This window comes from Poecilia formosa, unplaced genomic scaffold (genome assembly GCF_000485575.1).
Source record: "Poecilia formosa unplaced genomic scaffold, Poecilia_formosa-5.1.2 Scaffold82, whole genome shotgun sequence".
In the NCBI taxonomy this organism is placed as follows: domain Eukaryota; kingdom Metazoa; phylum Chordata; class Actinopteri; order Cyprinodontiformes; family Poeciliidae; genus Poecilia; species Poecilia formosa.
In genome coordinates, this window is record NW_006800021.1 from 2,148,525 (window position 1) to 2,172,468 (window position 23,944).

General features: G+C 40.3%; 2 protein-coding genes and 1 long non-coding RNA gene across 3 annotated transcripts in view; 1 reads left to right on the forward strand and 2 right to left on the reverse strand.

Annotated features, from left to right (window-relative positions):
* LOC103141389 (leucine-rich repeat transmembrane neuronal protein 4) overlaps positions 1-13,957 on the reverse strand; it is a 113,348-nt gene extending 99,391 nt beyond the window's left edge. The window contains exons 1-2 of the mRNA XM_007557029.2: positions 13,826-13,957; positions 13,571-13,678 (exon numbers count right to left, since the gene is read on the reverse strand). The gene's annotated coding sequence lies outside the window, so the exon portion shown is untranslated. The remainder of the gene's footprint in view (positions 1-13,570; positions 13,679-13,825) is intronic.
* The window catches only part of LOC107836760 (uncharacterized), a 573,704-nt gene that overhangs the window by 542,068 nt on the left and 7,692 nt on the right, over positions 1-23,944 (reverse strand). The window lies entirely within an intron of this gene.
* Positions 16,565-22,311, forward strand: vsig8b (V-set and immunoglobulin domain containing 8b). Its single transcript, XM_007557032.2, has 8 exons — positions 16,565-16,685; positions 17,015-17,097; positions 18,739-18,899; positions 19,000-19,198; positions 20,968-21,120; positions 21,199-21,318; positions 21,509-21,647; positions 21,736-22,311. Exons 2-8 carry the CDS (start codon positions 17,022-17,024, stop codon positions 21,974-21,976), a joined length of 1,089 nt encoding a protein of 362 aa, XP_007557094.1. The 5' UTR covers positions 16,565-16,685; positions 17,015-17,021; the 3' UTR covers positions 21,977-22,311.

The window sequence follows — 23,944 nt, forward strand, 5'->3', positions numbered from 1 at the left end:
CTTGTTGAGTTCAAATTTCTGCTGTCAAGTAGTGCAATTTTGTTTTTATGTGATTGAAGGTCTTACTCTCCCAATCATCATTCATCACAACTATTGTTGACACAAACCTACCTCTTCAGGGCTGATTTAAATGGTTTGCTCTTGATTGTTTTACACTGGGCTTTCCATAAAAAAAAGGATTGAATCTGGCATGGATCTGCACCCAAGAGAAAACAAAATACATAGATTTGGAAATGACTTTACCTTTACACCAAATGTTTCCTGAAAATTAGAACTATGCTTCTTTCCTTTAAACACAACGTTGCACCCTTACAAATTTCTTTACTCCAAGTAGTTTCCAACAGATGATTTTCTTTTTCACAAGGTCAAAGCTTTCCCAAAGATACCTCGGCCTACGTGAGAGCATAACTCCCCCTAAAACTGAAATATAATTATGCCACAGATGGCGGCACAGGAGCACAACTATCACTAATCGCTTACTGTAACTGGCAGCGAGCCTTTTACGTCGCTGTGCAGAAATTTTTATCCACTTCGTCTTAGCAGAATAGTTCTAAATTAGCCACATTAAACGGGTTTTTGGGCACGAATGGTTCTGTTTAAGGTCAAACTTTTAGGTCGTGTCAATGTTCTGCTTCTTAACCGATTCTGGAATTGCACTGCTCACTGCGGTTCTGTGTTTTAGTTAAAGTGTTTGGACAATTATCCTGGAAGGATATTTTTTTTATCTTACTTCTCTACTTTGGACAGCGATTTGATGTGCAACCATGGCAACAATGTATAGTTTTTAACTGGTAGCAGTTGATTAGCATCTCAAAAGCTCAAATACCAGATCTATGACGTCACTCTGCCTGGTTTTGAGCTAAATGACCAGACAGAGATTTAAAGAGGAGCAGCAAAAGTAAATGAGGTGGGTTAACAACTGCTGCCTGGAAATTGACCTGCTAGCCAATTTTTTACTTATTTATTTTCCATACTTGCTCTGACCCTGCTGTGGATACATGATACATATTTTCTACTGTTAGCTTCAATGTTAGCAAAACAAGCTATCTTACCCTTACCCTTGTCTTGGCTAGACATTTAATAAGCACCCAATACCAAAGCACTGAGTCACTTTGAGTTATTTGCAGTTTTATAAAATGGTTTAAGTATGACAAACTCCTCTGTAGCTGATTTTTGCTGCTTAATTTTTCTAATTGCATTGCTTGTAAGAGCGTTGAAATGCTGCATTCACTGCCACGTTTACTGTAAATGCCACTGCTGCACACCGAACAGAAGGATAAAGGGGTCTGTAACTTCCCTTTATGTCAGGCGTCTACATTGTATTGCCGTCAGATGCACAGTAAAGGTTTCCTTTCTAGAGGAAGTGATGTCGTCCTTCCTTTTGTTTGATTATATTTGCGACTGACTTGCAGCAACAAAAGCAGAGAGGGTGGAGTTGCTGGAAGAACTAGATGTTCTTTTAATTTCTGCCCTAATTCAACGAAAACTAAACTTTCCCAAAATCGACCCACTGAGGCATCGTTCTTTTAGAGGGTTGGTTTGAAATCAAAACGCCACATTTCATGTTATGCCTAAGTTTTGCCAGCCCTTCAACTAAATGCAAATTGTACCACCTGCTGAGAGGCGTAGTTTTGCTCCTATACCAACCCAGTTGAAAGCTTTTTACGCACAGCTGCTTATTCCCAGCCTGTGCAGAGTTTCCATGTTTTTCCCTTTAACTCGATGGGGTGCAAAGTCAGTTCTTAAAGGGCCGGTATCCTGCATGTTTCCCTGGGTTAACACACCTGAATCAAATGATGGGTTATTGGTCGGCCTAGACAGGAGAGACAATCCCTTAGACTCCAGTCGGTGAAGACCGGCAACTTTTAAATGTGTCTCTGTGTACAATTATTATATCCATAGGTCTATACTGAAGAAAGGCAAGGATGTTTGTTTAAAAATGTTTTGCACCTATTCAGAGAGCGCAGAAAAAGTATGGAAGAAGATGTGCTTTTCAGATTAGGCTTAAAAAAAAACCTCTATGTGACATCCTTGGAGGCTTTTCATCAACAGAGACAAGGAAACTGGCCGGTTTAGACGGGAAGCTGGATGAACTTAAATACAGAACTACAGAGGAATGGTTTTTATTTGAGCATATTCGTGTGTTGGAGTAAAGAGATTCAGACAACGATTCTACATCATTTTAAATTCTCAGTCTAAGAAAATGCAGAAAAAAAACCATTCCATGACATGATTAAATAATATCTCAGACCTTGAGTTTGTGGTGAATTAGATTACACAAAGAACAAGCAATTCAGTGAACATTTATCTAATATTTAAGAATAATAAGAAAAATGGAATCATAATTAAAACGAGTTTCTTCCCTGAAATTCTTCAGTTTTATCAAAAGTGTTGTTAAACAGTTGCATGTTTTTACCGCAGAAAACAATGACTGAAGTTAAAAAAATAAATTAATGCCTTACTTCTCATATTTGAAAATCATAATGTGTCCTGTCATAAACAAATGTGTTGAAAGTTTGTGGTTGTAAGGCGGCAGCATTTGAAAGTGTTCATGGTGTATGAACAGTTTTGCAAGGCACTTAAAAAATTAACTTTTACACTTACTTCACAAACTGTTTTCAGTTTTTTGTGTAACAAGTTGGTCAAAGTAAAACAAAAAACATCAGCAGTGCTCGGTACTGCTTTGTGTTGCTAACGCCTTTAGTTTTTTTTTTCTGCTGTGAATCGTTTTAATAGCATTCAATGCGTGTCGTTCTGGTTTCTTATGAAACACCGATCTTTTTAGAGGGACTGACTGTCTCCTCTGCACTGGAACACGTCAGGCTGCTTTCTGTAACGCTAACGGGTACGCGGTGAATAGCTGACGTTTAGACGGACAGGCTTTGTTTAACGGCCCTGTATTCCCTCGCTTCTAAAAGGAGCTGAGGTTTGCTGCGGGACATGATAAAAAGCTCTATAATTCATCGTAGCGTTTTCTTTCACTTCCACAACGCACTAATCACACAAAGTGAACACTGTGTAAATCAGTGCATGTCTGAACGGCCGTGTGTGGCTATAAAAGGCATTCAGGTCTGCACTCCTCAGGGACACGAGAGAGATTTTCTAGTTCGACACAAGTTCAATGATTTCCGGATATAAAACAATGAATTGCTCCGTTAGCGGCCGTATACAGCGAGTTACTTTTTATTTTGACGTCGACTGTCATGTTCAGTTTTGAAATAATGTTATGTTACTGTAAAGACCTTGAAAAGACACACACACACACACAATTGTATGATTAGCACATTTTCAGATCTTACATAACACATAATATGTTTTTTTATTAGAACGGATTGCTGTTATAGACTCTGTTGTGGGTGCAGTAAAAATGATAATGTGATGATCATCTGCATAGCCATGTGCTGTCAGAGATAGATGCTTTGGTCTGTTGAACCACAAAGAGATCTCACCATTTTAAAAAGGTTTTATGCATTCCTTTATTGTAATGCATGTAAAAAGGCACGCGTACATGCCAGAACGGCTAGTAAGCTGCTGCCACTCAAGGACAGTGGGGTTTTATTACTTGGTCTCGGTTAATGTGACTGTTTGACATGTCTGCGGCCCCAACCTTTAAAGGATTATGGAGCGGAGTAGCTGCCGGGCGTTTTAAACACATCCACATGACATGTAGAACATCTATTTGAATTGTAAAGCTTGTGCTCCAATCAAATGAAGAAAAAAAAAGTTGACTTAGCAAATCCTCACAGAAGTAGAACATCAATCCTGAACTTTACAGTAAGTATTTCCCCAGGGGTTTTTTTCCCTTCTTTTCTCGTTCCCTCTGGGTTTTCCTGTAACATTCAGGGCTTCGGTTAAATAAAACAAAGCACAGTTTGGTAGAGCGCAGCGACTCCCGGTTTACAGGACACTACAAATTTTCGGACAATATTTTCAAAGAGAGCAAAATATTTCAGGAAAATAATGAAAGTAAAAATACAACACCTTAGAAATTATAAAAATTCTCATGTTTTGCTGCCAGGTTTATTTGAATGGTTTGTGTGTATCCCACTGAAAAATCATCTGCCAATTTCAACTTTTATTTCATATCCAAGGACCTAGAATTTAACTGAACGTTATTTTCTAAAGAGTAGTTCCACTTGTTGGAATAAGAGGGACATTTGAGCCAGATAATTACCCAGACAACCTCCTGCTGGTAGATATTTAATACTTTTAGTCAAACATTTTCAGCTACATGTCACTAAAACCATGAAAATAATAATAATCCTCCATTATCCAAGTTCAGAAACACTTTGGAGATAATCAGCAGAAGCAGCTATGAAAGACCTTCAGCAAAACTGAAATGATTCATTGTTGCCCTCCACTTCCTCCTGTTGCTGTTTCATAGCATGATCCAATCATGTGATGCTCTTAAGTGCTATCCGTAAACAAAATGGACAGTAAACTCGTACACATGACCATCACAGGATCCTGGATGATTGGTTCCCCCACATCAAACTGAAACAAAAGGGTTTTTACCACCTGAACAGAACAAGACACAGACTCCTTAACTCACTAAATTCTAGAAAAAAAGTGATTTTTCTTAAACTGTCGATCTGAGGATTTCTTTTTAAATTATTTGGTTCCCAAAAGTGGACATGGAACGACCTAAAGGTTGTTGAATTTATGGTATTCAAGAAAAGTCCAGGAACGGCAACTCCTCTTCATACCCCCAAAAGTCTTTACAAAGGATACATTTTTTGTCAAATGGCCACATTGTTTCCATGGCAGATTAACCTTAGATTACAGAAAATTACTTTAAATTATTGATAGTCAAAGGGAGAACAAAGAGTTCATTACACAAAAGCAAACTCCCATGACTCATTGTCCTTTATGTACCTAAACTACAAAAGTATGAAATTGGAGTCAGATTTCCCTGTTTGGGTTATTTTGTAGAGTTTTGGCAGTTTGTAGAAAATGACACTGGTTCATAACTTGTCATGGTGGGAATGAAACACCCCAACAACTTGTTCAAATTTACACACGGCAGAACCAAATATCCTGCGGTGGACTGAAAAATATCAAAACTGCACAGGAATGAAACTGGAGTCACATAATTACTTTTTCAAGAGCACATTATCTGGGGAGAGTACAAACCTTTCTGTAAATCCTATCCAAACATCACAAATACGCACATAGTTGGTGCAAAGCATCTTGTGTAATGAGGCTCAATTTTGTTCTAAAAAGTCAAATGTGAAAAAGACCAAAACTGTAAAATTACAAAAAACAGGGTCATATAATGTAAATTTTCTGTACATGATGAAGAATAATATTAAGTCATCAAATATCAAACTCACTACCAAAAGTCCTATAGCGTACCGTGCCTGAAAGATGTTTCAATAAAACCGGAAACCTCATGTTTGTTATTAAAAATCCAAACGCAACAAACTGTGACTGAAACTGAGAATTTTAATAAAAGTCAACAAGCTACAGGAACAATGTGGAGTCATTAGGACATGAACAATGAGAACCAAAGAGCTTAAATACTGAAGCAGAGGGGAAATGACTGAGCAAACCAGTGGAACTAATCAGAGGCAAGAGGGGAACAAATAAAACCCAACATTCAAAAATCCCTCACTGAAGAACATGCAACCACAATTAAAATAACCATTTAACTTGATAAAACAAAAGTTAATTAGAAGTTTCACTTGGATTAATGCTTTTCTTTCAATATAATTTATCCGTTTTCTGTTATTGAGAGGCTTCTCTGTAACATCCAAAGCCTTATCAGATCCTCTCCGTTGATTTATGCAGCCAATCATTAAATTCTCATTAAACCATCTTGATGAAGACTGACCTGCGTGACTGCTTCGCTATCAGGGGCTTGTCACACATCAGCAGTCTGAAAATTGAATTTTGCTTCAACAAAGTTGAATTTATGAAACCTTGAGACATGACAGCTTGCTCTGATTATTTTGTCTCAGGACCAAATCCATGACGGGGATGTTTTTAATCGCCACATCTGCTTCCCTGGACTTAGACGAGCAATAAGGAGCAGAAAAGAAAGAAAAAGTAAATAGATTAATATAAACGGAGTAAATGTATGATAAATGCGACATTTTTTGTTATAGTTATGGTGCGAAATGGAACAAAAACCTTGGTCTTTATTGACATTTTCCTCCAATGTCATACTTTCTGTTTGCATAAACCCTTTTGAAGGTTACAACATGTTTAAAGTTAAACACTTCAAGTTTGTTTGGGTCGTCTCTCTTGAACCTTTCCTGTTGTTTCTTTTTTTTATGAGACGGTTCACAGGAAAACTGCTCAGACTGGATGGTTCAGCCCGTGTAATCCCTATTGAACCGGGTGATATTTGCCATCTGTGTGTTTTCAGTTGAGCTAGTCTGGTGTCAAAACTCTTCCTTTTTTTCTCTCTCCAGCAAGAATGGGCAGCTCAGTTTAGCACTGGCCCATCCGCCCACATCGCTCATTCATCTGAATAACCTTCTGGGTGTATGTTTTTATACCAGCAGCAACAGCAGTTTATAAAAGAAGAAGAAGAAAACAACAGAAAAACAAAACTAGAGGTAGGACTCCATGTGTCTTGGTGTTAGTTCCAGCCATATTTTTTTTAATGTTATAACCATCATGTCTGTCAATGGAGGGGAAAATACAATCTGGCTATTGACATGTTTAAGCTGCAGTGTGAAGGGTTTGTGCTGTGTTCCAGATGCACTCAGAAGCTGGATTAAAAAAAACCTGGAACGCTGGGAAACTGGGAGCAACTCCATTTACGACATTTAAAGCGGACTTCGCGTTTCGCACCAACACACTGCAAAAACACAAAATCCTACCAAGTATTTGGTAGGATTTTGGTTTAAACTTTACCTTTAATAACATAAAATTACCAAATTTTTAAAGTGCAATCAATAATACTTTTATAACAAATTTATATCAGTAATGATTTCTTGGTTAATGTCAAGTTGTTATAACAAAGACATTTTGAATAATGTCAACTTTGTATTAAAAGTGTCATAATTTACCGAATGACGCTTTATGACAAAAGTCATATTCATGAAGGCTTATTGATGTTCATGACAGGTGTTTATGACAGTGTCATGTCAGTCTTATTCACCCCCCTTCAAATAAAGTGTTACCAAGTATTTTGGAAATGAGGCAAAACTAACTTTCCAGAAAGATTTAGGAGCTTTCTTTCTTTCTTAGTCAATAATTCCTTAATATTGATGAAAAAGTACTTTTCCATTAGCAGATTGTTTCACTTGTAACATGAGAAAATATGTGTGAAATAATGAAACTAGTTCTTCATCAATATTAAGGAATTATTGACTTAAATTAAGAGTTACTTGTAAGTTAGTTTTGTCTTATTTCAAGTGTACTAAGATATTTGCGCTGGAAGTTGGACCAAATTACTTGATGAGATTTTGTGGTTTTGTAAGGCAGTGGTAAAGCAGTGGTGAAACTACGTTTCCCTTACAAGACACTTCAAAAAAAAAAGTGCATCTGAAAACTACTGTTACATGAAACGTCTGCAACTCTAAACTGAACAAACTAAAAGAGGTGTTTGCCTATGGAGAGTAAAACTTAAAATCATGTTTGTAAGAGCTATTGCAAACAATGTTTATGGGCGTCGCCATGTTGAAATTCAGACTTCGTAACTGGAACGCAGTATCTGATCCCAATTCAGGAACTTCAGTTGCATTTTCTATGCCCTCATTTCTCGCCTCTCTATTAAAGTACCACAGATGTATAACAGGAAAAGCACTTAAGAAGCATTTGCCTTCTCTGACACTTGAACAGTCCAACACCGGATGAGAAGGTTAATGGCACTATGGAGGTGTAGCTGTTTTTTTTAGTGAGTATTAGAAATAAAAGAGTGAGAATTGATGTGGACCGTTTCCTCCAGTGAGGAGACGGACCCGGTCTGACGCATGACGAAAGACCAGAGTCAGAAAAGGGCAGGTCTCGATTTACTGCTCTGCTCTGACCCACCTGTGGTAACCCCACACATGGATCACGGCTGAGCTTCCCCTGCAGGGGGGGCAGGGTGCCTCCGCAGAGACGTCTGAGCGACGGTCAAAGTTAAGGTGGTGCTTAAAAAAGCAATAAAGACATAAACCACAGGACTTATTCAAAACCAAACAACAACACACAACTCAAATGTGACGAAGCCATATTCAGAGTTTTGCTGATGATGATGTCTACGTGATGAGTTTACAGCAGTTACATCAGGTTATTTTCTGTCGTTGGTTTCCTCCTAAAATGATCACAGATCAATCTCTATTTTAATAAAACCAAAAGCAGTATGGCCTCTTATAGCAGTGTGACCTTCAACAAATTCAAATCAAATGTTTCAATTTAGCCTCCTTTCTTCTGTCATTGTTGGTTTGTCAATTTGCTCTCCCTCTTGACCCTTTGTAACGTCCTAGATTGACAGAAAGCAACTGGGAAAGTTCTTTGGCTCAACACTAAGCGTATTTTGGAGTTACTAAGAAACCCCAAGCACAACTGTTTGTGGGATATACATAGAAAAGGTGACACTCTCCAATAAAGCGATGTAAATATGAAGAGAAATTTGCATAAAGACGACGGTAGATATCTATTAAAAAGTGGTTTGAGTTGATCGAATGAGCTAATCAAGCTCGACCTTCAACTTCTCTGTTTGCTCTAAATTTCTACCAGAACCTGTAGGGCTGAATAAGTCATATTTCCAACATATTTTCTCAGATAGCCATGAAGAAGACGACCAGTACTTTCAGCTTTTGGTTTTGCCTGTTTCTCTTTTTTTTTTTTTTTTTTTGAAGGCGTAGCTGTTATCTGATTTCACGTGCACCTCTGTGTAACACCTCAGTGTCAGGTTGTGAGGACTTCTTGCCCTTTTGTAATCCTTGTGTCAAACTGCTACCTGAGCAAATCAATGGAAACCAAAAATGCTTCAGCTAAGCAGGTTTTGCACTGCTTGCAATCATGAGAGACTATTTCTGTGTGTAGTGAACTAGAGGAAAATTGTAAATTCAATTTAAAGCACTTTTTAAAAAAAATAAAAAGTAGAACAATGGCCTAGATTCATGGTCACAGCCAGTTTGCAGTTAGAATTGAGCTTGGCCACATTTTAAATAACAAGATCAGACAGCAGCAGTATGCAAACGATGAGAGCGAGCGTCGCTTCCAAACCATGAGAGAAGCGAGGTTTGGTTTTTTTTTTAAAGCTTTTATTAAGACCGAGGAGGGAACAAAGTCGCACTCGCCAATTTGCAGCTCTGACGGAGAACAAATAGCATCAATAGACTCAAAATTAATTTCCACATACAAATGTGTGGAGGAAAATTGCCATTACTGCATGAATTCTTCTGTCGGTTTCAAGTTAAGAGTGTAGGCGAATCCATTCGGAGCAGCTTCAGCTCTCCAGAAATAATTTCCCTTCCAAATGAATGCCTGCCTCCTATTGACTGATGATACGACGGACAGCGAGGCAGAACGTCTTCCGTCCAATCTCATCCTCATCACCAGTTATTCTCCACCGCACGGTTGGTGGCCGAGTCCGCCGCGCCTCTCTCTTAATTTGTGTTTTCTGAAGAAGACGACGAAGAAATAGAAATAAATAAAGAATGAGTTCGGAATGGCATCATTAAATAATTCCCTGATGTTTATGGGAAAATAAGAGCCGTCATTACGGCAAAGACCGCGGCGGAGATTTTATTATTGTTCTTTGATCGCAGGATACAGTTTTCCATCCCACTCCTTGGAAGCCAGGCTTAGAGGACCAAACTCTCCACGGTCTCCCTCTGTGTGCCAGACTTCACTGGGTTTAGCACAAGAAGCACAACTTATTGGATTATGGAGTCCACCGTCTATTCTCATATCGCTGCAGGCTGAGTGTTTGTGTATGTGTGTGGGATAAGTGTCCGGCTTGAGAACACAGGAAGAAGAAAAAACAAAAAGCATGGATGGTAAATTCCTCTTTACCTTCTTGTTTTAGATGCCTTTTCATGTCTAGAAGTTGGTATTTTAACGCTTCAAGGCTCATTAGGGCTTCTTGTTTCACATGGATTTAACTGCTGCACTCTAATTTCAGTCCTCGGGAAGTGTTGTGTCTGCACAGACAGGATAAGTTTTTGGCACTCTCTCTCTGTTAGTTGGACTCCCTGCTGATGATATAATGCTGCATAATTGAGCACAACGAGACAGAGATTTGCAGTAAAAGTGATTTACTGGCATGCCTTCTATTTGTGGTCTCAGTCTCTTGTTCAAAGTATTAACCCCATAACTTTTCACTGCTTTGTCTCCAGGTAAAGTGAAAAGATCATCCCCCCAACCTTTATCCTCCACTGTCTCACCATCATCTCAGGTTTTTTCCCCTAACACACAAGGTTAAAACATTACAGAGCCCTCTAGGGGACATGGGGAAAAAAAATAATTTCTTTTGCGTGCCCTCAATATTTTTGCGTTCCATCTAACTGTGTTTATTTTGTACAAGATCATGAATGTCAATTAAACATTTCAAATATATACACATATAAAGAGTGTCAGTGAAAATGTGTTAACTTTTTGGTGCAAAAAACTGAACATTTATTTATTCACTGTGTGTTTATGTCTGTTTGTGTGAGGGACTCCACATGAAAACGTCCTTTAAACCATTCAGGCTACCAACACAATAAACACAATCAAAACTGTCAGATGACTTTATTACCCTGAGATAATAACTCAGAAATAGTCCAAGTCTGAATGTAGTTGTTCCTTCTTTCCTACTTATGGAAAGTTTCTGTTTATATCATAGGTTTGTGGTGCATTTCTATCCTAAAGAAAATGATATAAAACTTAAGATATTTCACAACGAGATATTAACATACATGGAAAAACTTCACGAAAGCAAGAAAGTACAATGGCCACTGTAAGAAAGGCTTACAGTATTTAATTATGACCTGTGGACTGATCAGTACATTGGTACGACGGAACGCAAAAGAAAAAAAAAATCCCCTTTCCCTTTAGAGGGCTCCGTAAAACATGATAGCTGATCATCGTGTAGAGAGGAAAACGTGTTGCAGTGCATTTCAGGGCAGCTGAAGACATGACAAAGTTCTTCCAAAATCACCCAAGTTGGTTGTTCTATAAATAAATATGTGACAATTTGTGGTGGTGACATCCACCAGTAAAAAGCTTTAAATGGGACATGATGTTCCCGAGGCATATGCGATGTATTTTAACTTTAATCATGGATCATACTCCGAAAAATAACTATTTTATTCATCCTCCTAACCTTACAGTTGCCAAAGAAAATTATCTTGCCGACGTGCAACCAGTTTATGCCATAACTGATTATTTTGGAGGGGGATTTTAAGGTTTTTGTGGCACTATCGGCCTTTATTCATCAGTAACATGACAGGGAGAAGGAGAAAAAGAGAAGGAGACGGCATGCAGGAATCGACCCTTAGAAAGCACCTCTTGCTGCGGCACACTACCACTGAACTACCTGGAGCATCACCACAAGAGTGGTTTTATCTAAATCTAATATTCTTCTAACTATAAAGATGCACCTAGCAGAGATTTGTGGCTGACTTCCAACCTGTGGTTTTTTGGAAAGTTATGAGCTGCCAATACTGATATCAGCTGACACTGTGTTTTGCTCAGACTGTTTCTTATTGCTTTTTCTGCTGTCAGCGGTTTTAATTTTTTCATATTAGGAGCAGAGACAACGTTGTAGCTTGCGAGTGAGAGAGCAGTCACTGAGTTTTTACTCATTTAAAACAAAGACAAAAAAAGGTTTGGAGCTGACATTTTTAGCATATTTTGAAAGCAGTTAGCACAGTTAGCATTAGGCTACAAGCGGTAAAGCCTCGGTTTTTCCATCCATCTTTCTTGGGAAATGTAGCTCTTTACAGAAATTTCCAAAAGACTGAAAACATTTTTAAGTCTATCTTTCTCCATGACAGACACAAAACACTAAAGGAGCGAATATGCTGCAATATATTCAGGCTTCATGTTATCAGATGAAGTTAACTCAGGGTAAGTTTGATCCATCCTAAATAATAATTATGTCAAAATGCTCAATCTACAATGTTCCAGCTAATTCTTTCAAACCACATATTCAAACTTTTGGTTTCAACTGAAGACGAAAACTAGCACATTTTTGACTCAGACTGTTCTTACAGGAATATTAGAAATGTAGTGCAGACTTAAATATGACAAACCAAAAGCAAAATGTCAGGTCTTCGTGTATTTTTTTGTTTGTTGTTTTGGACAAACTGTTCCAGCTTTGGATAAGGCATGTTTTAAAAAAAAAAAAGACAGGAAAAAGATTAGAACTATGAGTTTTGCTACTCTGGTCTGATGAGACTAAAAATCATTTGATTCCAGTAAAAAGCCAATAAAGAAACTTAGCATAGCAGTACTTCTTAAAACTAGCTCAAAGGTAACAAAAATATTCATGCTTTATTGTTTTATTGGATAAAAAGGTAACCAAGAATTTATAAAATAATTAATTCGTTACATTTTAATTATAATGTCAAGCTTAGAAGACGACAGCACTAGATGCCATTCATCTTTTCTCCGTTAAAAAGACAGTATGGATGTTTTGTGAAGTGTTACTTGCTCAGCTCTGAGTAGCTGAACACCTCAGTGGAAACTTGTAGCTGGTTCTCCAAACGGAGTCCGTTTCCTGGAGGATGGACCCCGACTGAGGCCAACTCCACAGAAACCACTTCAGAACTATCAGAGACATCCCTTTTGGGAAGCTGATGTTTTTTTAGGGAGAACTTAAGAATGATGTATTCTCTAATCTTTTACTTATTTAGTTCTGATATACAATATTTCCTGCTGTCTTTGTCTTTCGAGGTGGGTGTTGTACTCAAAGTGGTACAAGATAAAAAAGCTCCTTCTGGATGGTGACTAAATCTAAAGATGGTGATTCTCCTCTGTCCAAAAGCTTACTTGTTCCAGCAACAAACAGACTGCAAAGTGGGCACGTATGGGCAGAACAATTGAACTCTGATTGTTGTACAGATATATATAAAAAGTGAAGAGAAGCAGTAATTGTTAATATCAAGGGACATGGTGTCTGGCTGTACTTGACTTGCGTCTCTCTTCCAGGGTCTGACTGAATGCCCTCCTTCCTGCCAGAGGCGACATCCTCATCTTAGTAACTTTCCACCTTTGGAAGACAAATACGTCCGTCTAACAGGCTCTCTGACATTGACGCACGGTGATTCACGACGCTGTGCTGTCTGAGCACGGCTGCTGGCAAAAGCCACGATTTCCCCCCAGCCTCTCCCGTCCGTGTGTTGGTCATTTGTTTCCTCCCCTGCTACGCTGTTTACATGTAATTTGGAGATCCGTCAAGGTGGTGAGCTCCCCACCCCGTCGTCTGATTAGGTCGCCTTTTGCCAATTCGGCAAAGATGAATGCGGACGGAAGCAGGCCTTGGCTGTGAAGGCTGCCAAAGTCTGGCTGCTTTTCATCCACCGGGATAATTAAGAAGACGCCGGGTGACAGGGGAACAAAAAACAAAAACAAAAAAAGCGGGGCTGCCGGGATGCAACAAGTTCAGAGCATTTTCATATCCGCCTGTCTGAATCCCCACCTGTGTTGTTTGTTGTCGTTTTGTTCAGCGGTCTGTGATGTCTGTGTGATCCGATCCGGCCTTGTTTCGTTCACGCGGCTCGGTCCCACGCGCCAGCAGGATCACCACCTGGGGGCAGGAAGAAGAGCAATTAGCCACACCTGCTTGTGAGGCAGCCATACTTCGCAGGAGCTGCGTTTCCATTAACTATATACAATTACGCAAATTGAAATGAACATAAATTCACTTAAAGGAAATGTATCAAAAAATACTTACATTTTTCCATAAAAGTTGTTACGCGGGGATGAGCCGTATCGACTCAATGTATGTCACAGAGCCGCAATGGAGGCACTTTTTCCCCCCGCATTACGGGAGTCACGTGATCAACAGCCGGATGTTAGCGCTGGCGAAGAAGACAACAGGAAGTACTCTTCTTCTGCGTTATGTTCTTTCTCATAAGTTAGCTCCTCAACAGAACCTCAGTGGAATGTGACTTACTTTATTAGACATTTTGCTGAAGAACATAGGGAGAACAATGAACTCATACACCACACTTGGTATTCTTCCACAAAGAACACAAAATAGTACCACTGAATAATGTATTGCTTTTACCAAATACATAACATTCTGGTTTGTAGTTACTTCTTTTTTTCAGACAGTATTTAGCTGACTCCAACAGAGCTTGTGTAGCGCAGATAATAAAAACCGGTGTGTCATTCGAACGCGTTTAATCCAGTAAACTCTTCTGTAAAATTCCAGACTACCATTTGTCCAAAACGTAGTTGTTGCACCGCAAGAATATCAAGATCTGTTGATCAATGAGAAGAAAGAAGAAAGAAAAACACTGGAAGCTCTGATGTACCTTAAAGAGACGTGGGAAGGAAAGAGTCCAATTTAAATGTGAGTCCTCCGAGGCCTGTCACTGCGTCCCTGCTGGGGGTGAGAGGGAGGAAGTAGTTGCTCCCTTAAAAACGAGGAGCTTCTAACTCCTCCAAAGCCTGAATAAGACTCTGGCGTCTCCTCTGATGGTTAATAGATAATGAGCGATAGCGCCATTGCTGAATTATGAATATAATCTCATGTAACTGTTTACATCTGTCGCTGCCACGGTTTTTAATGACTTAGCGCTTGAACAAGCTTATTCACCCCTGATTTCAATCTCATTTCTTACTTAATGGGAACACCGCAATTGCGAAATTGTAGGGTTTTTTTCCCCCCTACATTGGCAGAAAATAGACAAAGATTTGCTCACACTTGTAATGGAAACACAGAAACTCTGCAACACCATGCAAAGCAGACCTGTCAGGGCCTGGTGCCACTCAACACAGTGAGCCTGAGGTCACGGCGTGAAAATATGCAGCTCAGAGCGAGAGAGGAGGGCGGATTGGGAATTTGCATTCTGATCATGTTTCATACTGAGCGCTACTAATTTGTTCATCTCCTTAATGAACATTATTGGCAGCATCGCATTAAACCAGCGCATAACTTTCCTAATGGCCAACGTCACACCCTGTGCTCCCATCATGCTGTACGCTCTCCTGTAATCGATGCTGAGCAATTCCACTAAAACCTTCCAACCTTTAAGTTCGTTGTCGGATTTTGTGATTCAGATCCTTCACGTTCAATACAAAATTCAAGCCGTCTGCGGCTCTTGTGATAATCTCAATCATTTAACAAGAAATCTAAAAAAAAAATAAAATAAAAAAAGACAACAACAACTTGTACTCTAAGCACAAACAACAGCAGCAGCAGCAGCTGTCACGCTGCAATTTACATCCCCGAATTTGCAGCCGTCAAATCCTCACTGCTGTCATTGTCTGCCGTCTGTCAGTCAGCGAGGAACAACAACCGTGAGTGTGTTTTTGTGGGTCTGTCAAAAAAAAGAAGAAAAAAAAAAGAGGTAGAATTAGGGGAAAACAACTTGTGGGGCCTGTCAGACTTAGTTATTTCTGTTATGCTGCTTTAAAAAAAAAACCATAAAGCGAGACAGTCATTATTTTAGACTAGTGCACTTCTGCCAAACCAAATTTACAGCATTCAGAACCCTATCAGCGAGAGGTGAGCCTGCGCGGAGGAAGTTGAGATATGCACAGCTTCCCAATAACAAATCATGGTGGACGACGAACAGCGGAAAAAACAAAACAAAAACATGAACGGCAACATAGTTACTGAGCTACTCGAGAGTGAACAATATTTAATCTCTGTCATCAGCCGCTTCACACACACACACACACACACTTCAGTGCATATTGAGCAGTATCAGTCAGATAAGCACGGCCCTCGCAGGTAGTCCAATGTCTGAAATAGTTGTGGTTTTAAAACCAGGAAGAAAAAAAATGCCTGTCATGCAGTTCCCACAGTGTAAGTCTTTGAGACATACTTCTTGAGTTTTCTCTGGCTTAGAACGCATCACTAGCACTTTACATCTATTTATTGCTGCCAGTGAGCTATATTTCTTCACTATTTGTTTTATTTATTTACTTAGCTCTCATAGAGCTCATGCCGCCTCCTAAGGTTGAGGCACCCTGTGTGGAGAGTCATATCTCCCATATTAAAAACTTCTACAAACTGGCATGTCTGTCAAGCAGCTGAACGCAGGCTTTACTGCAGCAGATAGCCTGACCAATATAGATAAATATCAGCTTGATATTTTTTTTCTGTTTATTTTATAAAAAAAAGAAAAGTTGAATGACAAAACCATATAACATGCAATAAAGTTTTGAAAACTACTTCTAAAATTAGCAGGTATTTAAATTCCTGACTTAATAATTAAAAAAAAGAGTTTTATGTCGCTTTTAAGTTTTTAATAAAAAAAAGAAGAAAGTGCTGCTATTTGTGATTATTTCTCGTAATCTCCCCTTTTGAATTACAACATGGAGGCGCTGAGTTCCAGTAAACGGAACTTTAAGCCCATAAAAGCAGGTTGAAGGAAGTCAGTCTTGTTCTGCAGCTCTGGGAGGGGCCACGCACATGAACTGTGATCAGTGAGGGTGTGGCCATAGTTTACAGCTGCTGAGTTTCACCTGAGAGCAAAACAAGCAAGCCTTCCTCCCTCTCACCCCCAGCAGGGACGCAGTAACAGGCCTCGGAGGACTCACATTTAAATTGGACTCTTTCCTTCCCACGTCTCTTTAAGGTACATCAGAGCTTCCAGTGTTTTTCTTTCTTCTTTCTTCTCATTGATCAACAGATCTTGATATTCTTGCGGTGCATCCAGACAGGACCCTGTTTGTTAGGCTTCTGGTAAATCATGATTTATTCCAGACCTTACTTTGTGAATTGAAAAGCTAAAGAAAACAGCATCTTCTTTTTTTTTTTGTTTTTCTTTTTTCTTTTATATGTTTCTTGTTCAGTTCACGTTGAAGGACAAAACGTTCAGAGATAACAAGCTGTGACTGAAGTAACTTTCAGAATATTTATTTATCTTCTTCTTCCTCTGCTCATAAACGTCATGTTTGCTCTCAGGGTTGTGATGGATCCCGTGTGCATGTGGCCGAAGGTGGCTGTGCTGCTGCTGCTGCTTCTCACAGCAATGCGGCCGAGAACAGGTGAGCCTCATTTCCACATCTACACAGACTGCTTTGTGTTTTTCAGATGAGCCCACCCCCACCTGCTGCTGCTGCTGCTGATGATGATATTTGTTTCAGTTCTGATCTGATTGGTGGATTGCATTCCAGACACTCAGAAACGAAACAAAACAAAAAAAAAACCCACATACATAAATGCAGGTGTCTGATGAGCACCTTGAGTAACATTCATCCCTCTCTTTTTTTTTCTTCTTCCTGTTGCTAAGGATCAGAGCGTTGTGTGTATAACCCTGAGAGACAGGGTTTTTTTCTTTCTTCCATCCCTGAGAGAAAAAAAAAAATTAGTTCTTGGGCTCCTTCCAAGCTTTCTATGTCAATTTACAAACCTCACAATGACAGAAGTAAAATGCAGTGAGTGAGCCACATGCAAGCAGGTATGCGGGTTGAAACAAAGACTAAAACGAAAGCATCCGCACCTCAACATTTTCAAGCTGCTTGATTGTGCTGGAGAAAAAGGCTGGATTGATTAAGTTGTGATGCTCCCTGTGTGGAACAGTGAAGAAGCGTGTTATCCACGTCAGCGGGGGGAGAGAGTGAGAAGGATTTAAATATGTTCAGCTCTTTGTATCAAGCTTAGTGACTGGGCTCACTGGCAAGCCTCCTAAAATAGAGAGGTGGGGGAAGGGGGGCGGGGGGGCGAAACCACATTGTTGTGCCCAGGGGGGCTGTTTCACTGTGTAAACATCTGATTGACTAGTTTGGGCTGCTTTCCTGCCTCCTCTCATCACGTCTGACATTTCCATACCTTCGTAAATACCTGCGACACATTTTTTTTTTTTTGTCTGTTTTGCTGCAATCTGAAGTGTTTTTTTTGTGTGTTGCTTTTTTTAAATGCTGGGTTAAAGAGGGAGCGTCAACACAGGAGCGAATGATTTAAACTCAATTTTATGCACTTAGTGAAGGTTAAAGATCTAATTGTGAGAGATGTATTTTCTCACGGTCCGATGAAAAAGCTGGGTGTGTCGCAATTTATTTCTACACCATCACAACTTGTAGGTATTTTTTTTTTTTACGTGGCGAGGTAATTAAAAGTCGTTGCTGTAAACAGTGAGTCACCGGGGCGTTTCTGATCAGACGGTGAAACTGCAACCTGTCAAGTGTGTTTTCAATTTTAGTTCTGCTTTTTTTTCTTTTTTTTTCCCACTGAGTTTATCATCATAGTTTACCAATGTGTGTATTTCTTCCGGTTAATGAGCCTCCAGAATTATATTAGGATGTAGCTCATTTCAGAGAATATATTTAACTTCAGCTATTTTAAATTTTTTTTTTTTTTTTTTTTTTTTTTGTATTCCAGCTCTAAACCCTCAATCTTCCGTTGACTTAAGAGGCCAATTAGTCTCACATCGGTACTCCTTTCCCACCCGGAGCATTCTCGGGAGCTCTGGCCCAGAGCTTGAATATCATTAAGCTGAAAAACTTGTTAATGCACTTCTGAGTGAAATTAGTTTTATTCTCTTTTTTTTTTTTTTTTTTTTAAATCATTTTACCCCTCTTATGTGTATGTGGTTTTGATGAAATTAAAATTTTGGAGGGAGGGGGAGGAAAAAAAAGTGGATTTGAGGAGTTAATAAAGAGATATTTTGGACCTCCTTTCTGTCACAGAGGCGATGGTGATAACATCGTCAGGGTCACAGACTGTTCAGAAAGCGGAAGGGGAATCTGTCGACCTGGGCTGCACCTACACACCGGCTGCAGAGGACAAAGGAGAGCTGGACATAGAGTGGTCCAACGTCAGCCCGGACATGACGCAAAAGGACAAGCTGGTGAGCTTCAGATCGGGGGGCTGGGCCTCAGTTTGGATGTTAAAGGGTTTATCTGAGAACTTTAAAAACAACCTGCTAACAGTAAAACTTTGCATCTCAGCTCTTGTCTTACGCAGCGGGCCAGACGCACAACTACTACCCGGAGTTTAAAGACAGGTTGAAATTTTCGACGGAACCGAACCAGGGAGACGCGTCCATCACCATCTCGGCTCTGAAGGCCTCTGACACGGGCACTTATCAGTGTAAAGTGAAAAAGGCTCCGGGTGTGGACATGAGAAAAGTTACTCTGGTTGTGCTGGGTAAGGAGGAACTTCTGCTTTTTTTTTTTTTTTTTTTTACCGGTTTTACCTGTTTAGTATCTCTCCATTTGTCGCCGTCATTCACCTGGAATGTCCAAGCTCTTACTTCACAAAGGCTTTTTTTAGCTGTAGGTGTGGGCCTCACACTTCTCAAAGCATCCCTATTGGACTCAGGGAATTACAGTCCTGCGACAGACTGGCGACCAGTCCAGGGTGTACCCCACTTCTTTCCCAGAACGTTGGGTGGAGATAGGCACCAACACCCTTCCCGACCCCACTAAGGGACAAGGGTGTAAAGAAAATGAATAAATGAATGGATGGGTGGAATTACAGTCAACATGTTCTTGCATCACAACTACAAACTTCAATATGTCTAGGGATTCTGTCCAATTAAACAAACACAAAATTGTGAAGGTAGCTTCAAGTTGGAGTTTTTCCCAACATTTGCCGTACAAATTGGAAGATTGTAATGCATTCAGCCACCTTAACCCTGACAACCCTAAAGGAAAATCCAGAGGAACCAGTTGCTCTCAAATCAAGCAATTGAAGACCTGAGAGGTTCTTTTAAACAACATTGGTAAACGTACAACTTTATGAAGACAAAGGGACTCATCGGACGGGTCTAGAAGAAAGTCTTAGAGATGTTTAAAGCAGAGTTGGGCTATAAAGCATCCCAACAACTGCAAACCTGGACTGGGCAAGAGTCACAGATCAAGTTAAAAAGTATTGCAAAAATCCTTTGTGGGGCAGAAAACCTCTGGACATTACCGTGGTTACCATCCCAAATGTGAAACACGGTGATGGTGATGTGCAGTGCGACTATACTTATTATTCAATGACTGGAACACTGGTTAATACAGAATATGGATTGAGCTAAATAGAGACTATCTCCTCTGCGAGGACTGCGACCTGAAACAGCCTGAGCTACAAGGAAATGATTTAGATCAAAGTCTGTTCAGTCAGACATAAACCCTGTTAAAGATTTGTAGTGAGAGTTGAAAGTAAATGTTCACAGTTGCACTCAGTCCAGTCCGACAGGCTTTGAGTTATTTTACAAAGAAGAATTGACAAAATGTTCAGTCTCGTTTGAGACTCAGAAATACTTTATTCATCCTGAAAGGAAATTAAATGTAATTCATATCGTTCAAGCGTCTTCACAGAGTTGTTGTGCGCAGAATGGATCTCTAGGAGCTGTCGGTATCCTTAAAAAAATAGTTTATGAAAACCCGATGAAACTCAGTTTCTGGCAGCAGAGATGATATTCCTCCATAGCGCTGCTAATCCACCTCATTTGCTTTTGCCACTCCCCTTTAAATCTCTGTTCTGTTCAACTCCTGCGGTGTATTTGCCCGTAGCTCAGGTATTACTTGAGCTTTTGAGATGCTAATCAGCTGCTCCCAGTTGTAAAAATAACACCTTGTTGCAAAAAACAGAAGAGCAAAAATCATTCCAGTGGCACAGCATCCAAAACAACCTAAACATTAATAAACAAAACTCTACAGAAAGGGTAAATGTGGCACTCCCTGCGTGCTTCTAGCATGGTAGTCTACGCAACGGTATGGCGGAGACATACTCCAAAAGATCTGGAGCTTTAAATCCTGCAACAGGTTATTCAGGAAAGTATAGACTCAGAGCAGCAACACACTTGAACAATACTTTCTGTTGGCCGATCACATGAAACCCCAATGAAGTGCTTGCCGGTCATTGGCTCTGACCTGTGGAAATGTGTCAAAGAAGCGTGCTCTGAATTTCTTTCGTCTCATCATTAGTGCCCCCCTCCGTGCCGAAGTGTTGGGTTGAAGGCGGTGAGGAAAAAGGAGCCACGGTGACCCTCCGCTGTAAATCCTCCAAGGGATCCATTCCTCTCACTTACGTGTGGACACGAGAGACCGGTGGTGCGATGCCGGCCACTGCGACGCAAGGTATGCAGACCTACCTTTAACGGCAGACGTTGCTTCTTTGGTTTAGGTGTGTCCTGAAACATCTTGCCTTTCATTTAGACGTAGGTGGAGAGCTTGTGATAAAGAACCACACGGACAGCAACACCGGGACGTATGTGTGCGAGGCAAAAAATTCAGTCGGACAAGCACAGTGCAAATACAACCTGCGTGCATACAACCGTACGTCAATGAAATCATTGTGCAATTTTTACTCGGATCATGTGACTATCCCGAAGCTACTTTTTAATTTTGATGCTGTTTTTTGCCAGAGTACTCATGTGAAATAATTTTTTTAAAAATCCGATGTAGCCCTCTTGTGAAAGAGGCTTCACAGACGTTTGACGTCTCTGCTCTGCGTCCTCTCTTCCAGCTACCGATAATGTGGGTAAAATAGTTGGTGGGGTGATAGGTGGTCTGCTGCTGTTGATCCTCCTCCTGATTCTCATCTGGCTCCTGATCGTCTGCCGTCAGAAGAAGCGCTACCAAAAGGAGGCTGCAAACGAAATTAGGTATTACATCACAGCTGGCGAGAGTTTTGGGCCCAGATTGGAGCAGGATCTAATGGAGATACGCCTTTTTGTTCCCTTGTTCTCACAGGGAGGATGTCCCTGCTCCGGAGAGCAGACCCGCCAGCAGGCAGTCAAGCAGGCACTCCAGTTTCCAATCGATGGCGGGATACCGTACTCACCAGGGGGTGCAGTACAGTTCTGTAAGGGGTCATATGCCCAGTATCCACGAATCGGGTCCCATCTACACCGGCAGCAGCAACTCGCCAAGCATAGCAGGGGACAAAGCAACTTCTCTGAAATATGATGAGCGATACGGATTTGCAGTTTAGCTGCAAGTGTGTCTTTTTAGCAAGGCCAAAACTGTACAAAATGTAAAATATGAAAAGCTAGGTAAAGGAAAAATGCCACGTGTAATATGCTAGTTACTCAAAGTGCAATCCCAGTGGGAGTGCCACACTGTGACTCTTCTCTGCATTCATATGAAGGACAGGTCCTCGTCGTTTAAGTCGCTCTTGCACACATTTTAGCTGAAACTTTATGTAAAATATATGTAACAAGCATTTGAATAATTCATTAAGGTATTTTTATCTCCTTCATTCAAAAGTACTGTATGTAATACTGTTTTTTCTTGTTTTTTTTTTTTGTTTTTTTTTAAACATGTACAGATTAAAAAAAAATATTTTGGGACAGCAAAGTTTTGGTCAACCTAAAACCACAGAGTTCGGTCAGTAAGAGAAGTTGCTGCAGACCTCCAAACTTTTATCCTTCAGATCAGCTCTGGAAGTGTATAGAAATATTTACTGAACATGTATGAAAGAAAACCTTCGACCACCGTGTGGGATACAAACCGTAAGAGTGATGCTTGACTCTGGAGAGTGGTGGAGATGTAGTATGTAGAGACGAATCATGTCTTTTCTTCTGGCAAAACAGTGGATGAGTCTGGGTTTGAAACATCTAAGAGAACAGACTCCTGACCTCACTGTGTCAAGCTTACCTATTGGTGTTTTTGTGGTTTTTCAGGAATCTCTTTAGTCTTATTAAAATGAACTCAAGTCTTTCGGATACTTCATCAGAAGTGTCGAAATCGGCTTTCGTTGACTTAGTTACGTGATGAAAATTGTCATCCCGTTGGGAGGCGTCGCCCTCCGCTTCCTGACGCCAGGCTCGTTTCGATAGAGGTCTGTGCAAAGCGTTGTGTGCTTTGTCACAAGTTTGTGGACATGTATGTTTCGCTTCAACCAGTCCGCGTCCACTAACCGGTTTTTAGTTTCCGCAGCTGATGTGAATACTCGTAACGAGCACTTTTATCGGATGGGGTGACGAATGTATGTACATTTGTACTATTGTTTACAAAATGCCTACCAAGATTGTCTACTGGCATCTTTCATGCTCGGTCAGCATTATCTCCATGCCATGGACTATGCCGCCATGTTTTCATCTACCAGTGACGAAAACATGGCGGCAGGATACGTCCCCAGGCTAAAGCGAGGTGTGTGAGAATACGAACTTCCTGCAATCACGTGGCTGTTTGGCTTTGGGTTAAGTTTGGGAGAGGCAGACCAATACATTGTTAAATAATGAAATGAGTGCTGCAGCACATTGATACACACACTAAATTCATAAATGTTTATGAATAAAAACGGCTGGGAACATAAGACTGACCAGGAGAGACAAGACTCTATAAATACGGTTAGTCTATAGTTGTCCGGGATCCAATTCTTGACCTTTGGACCTTTGTGTCATGTCTTCTCTTCTTCTCTCAATGTCCATTTCCTGCCTGATTACTTCTGCTGCAGGTCACTAGTGCCATAAAATCTTAAACCAAAGTGTAAATCAGTCACAATCACTATCATTCTTTGGAAAAACCAAAAAGAAGTTTCAAATCCTGACCTTTGAGATTCAGCAAGGGTAAAACAAAAAAAAAATCTATGCTTTCAAACTCAAAGTGAGAAAACAGACAGCTCTCAAGTGTGTTTGTAGATCAATATGAAATTGAACTTTGAGCTACTCGTGAGTCAGAGCGTAAGGATGAAGAGGTGACTGTGGTGCCCAGAATCCTCCTCCCTGTGTTTCCCTCTGAATTTTTTTAAGCAGAAGAAAGATCTGCAAAATTGCTTTCTTGTGTTGTGCTTTTCCTCCAGCATTTTTATCCCCCCCAAAACAGCCACTAAACTGGTTATTAGTTGACTGCAAACAGTTGCAGCCCTAACCTGCAGCTGACATCTCAGCAGGCAGAGTCAGCACTCTGCCCGCGGTCCAACCTCTTCTAAAACGCCCTGCGATGCTATGATCCCATC

What these genes read in the sequence shown, in the direction of transcription:
- vsig8b (XM_007557032.2), top strand. Translation starts at nt 17,022, where the DNA reads ATGGATCCCGTGTGCATGTGGCCGAAGGTGGCTGTGCTGCTGCTGCTG. An exon ending in AGCAATGCGGCCGAGAACAG is followed by an intron (nt 17,098 to 18,738) that starts GTGAGCCTCATT and finishes TTTCTGTCACAG; the next exon opens with AGGCGATGGTGATAACATCG. An exon ending in GAGGCTGCAAACGAAATTAG is followed by an intron (nt 21,648 to 21,735) that starts GTATTACATCAC and finishes TTGTTCTCACAG; the next exon opens with GGAGGATGTCCCTGCTCCGG.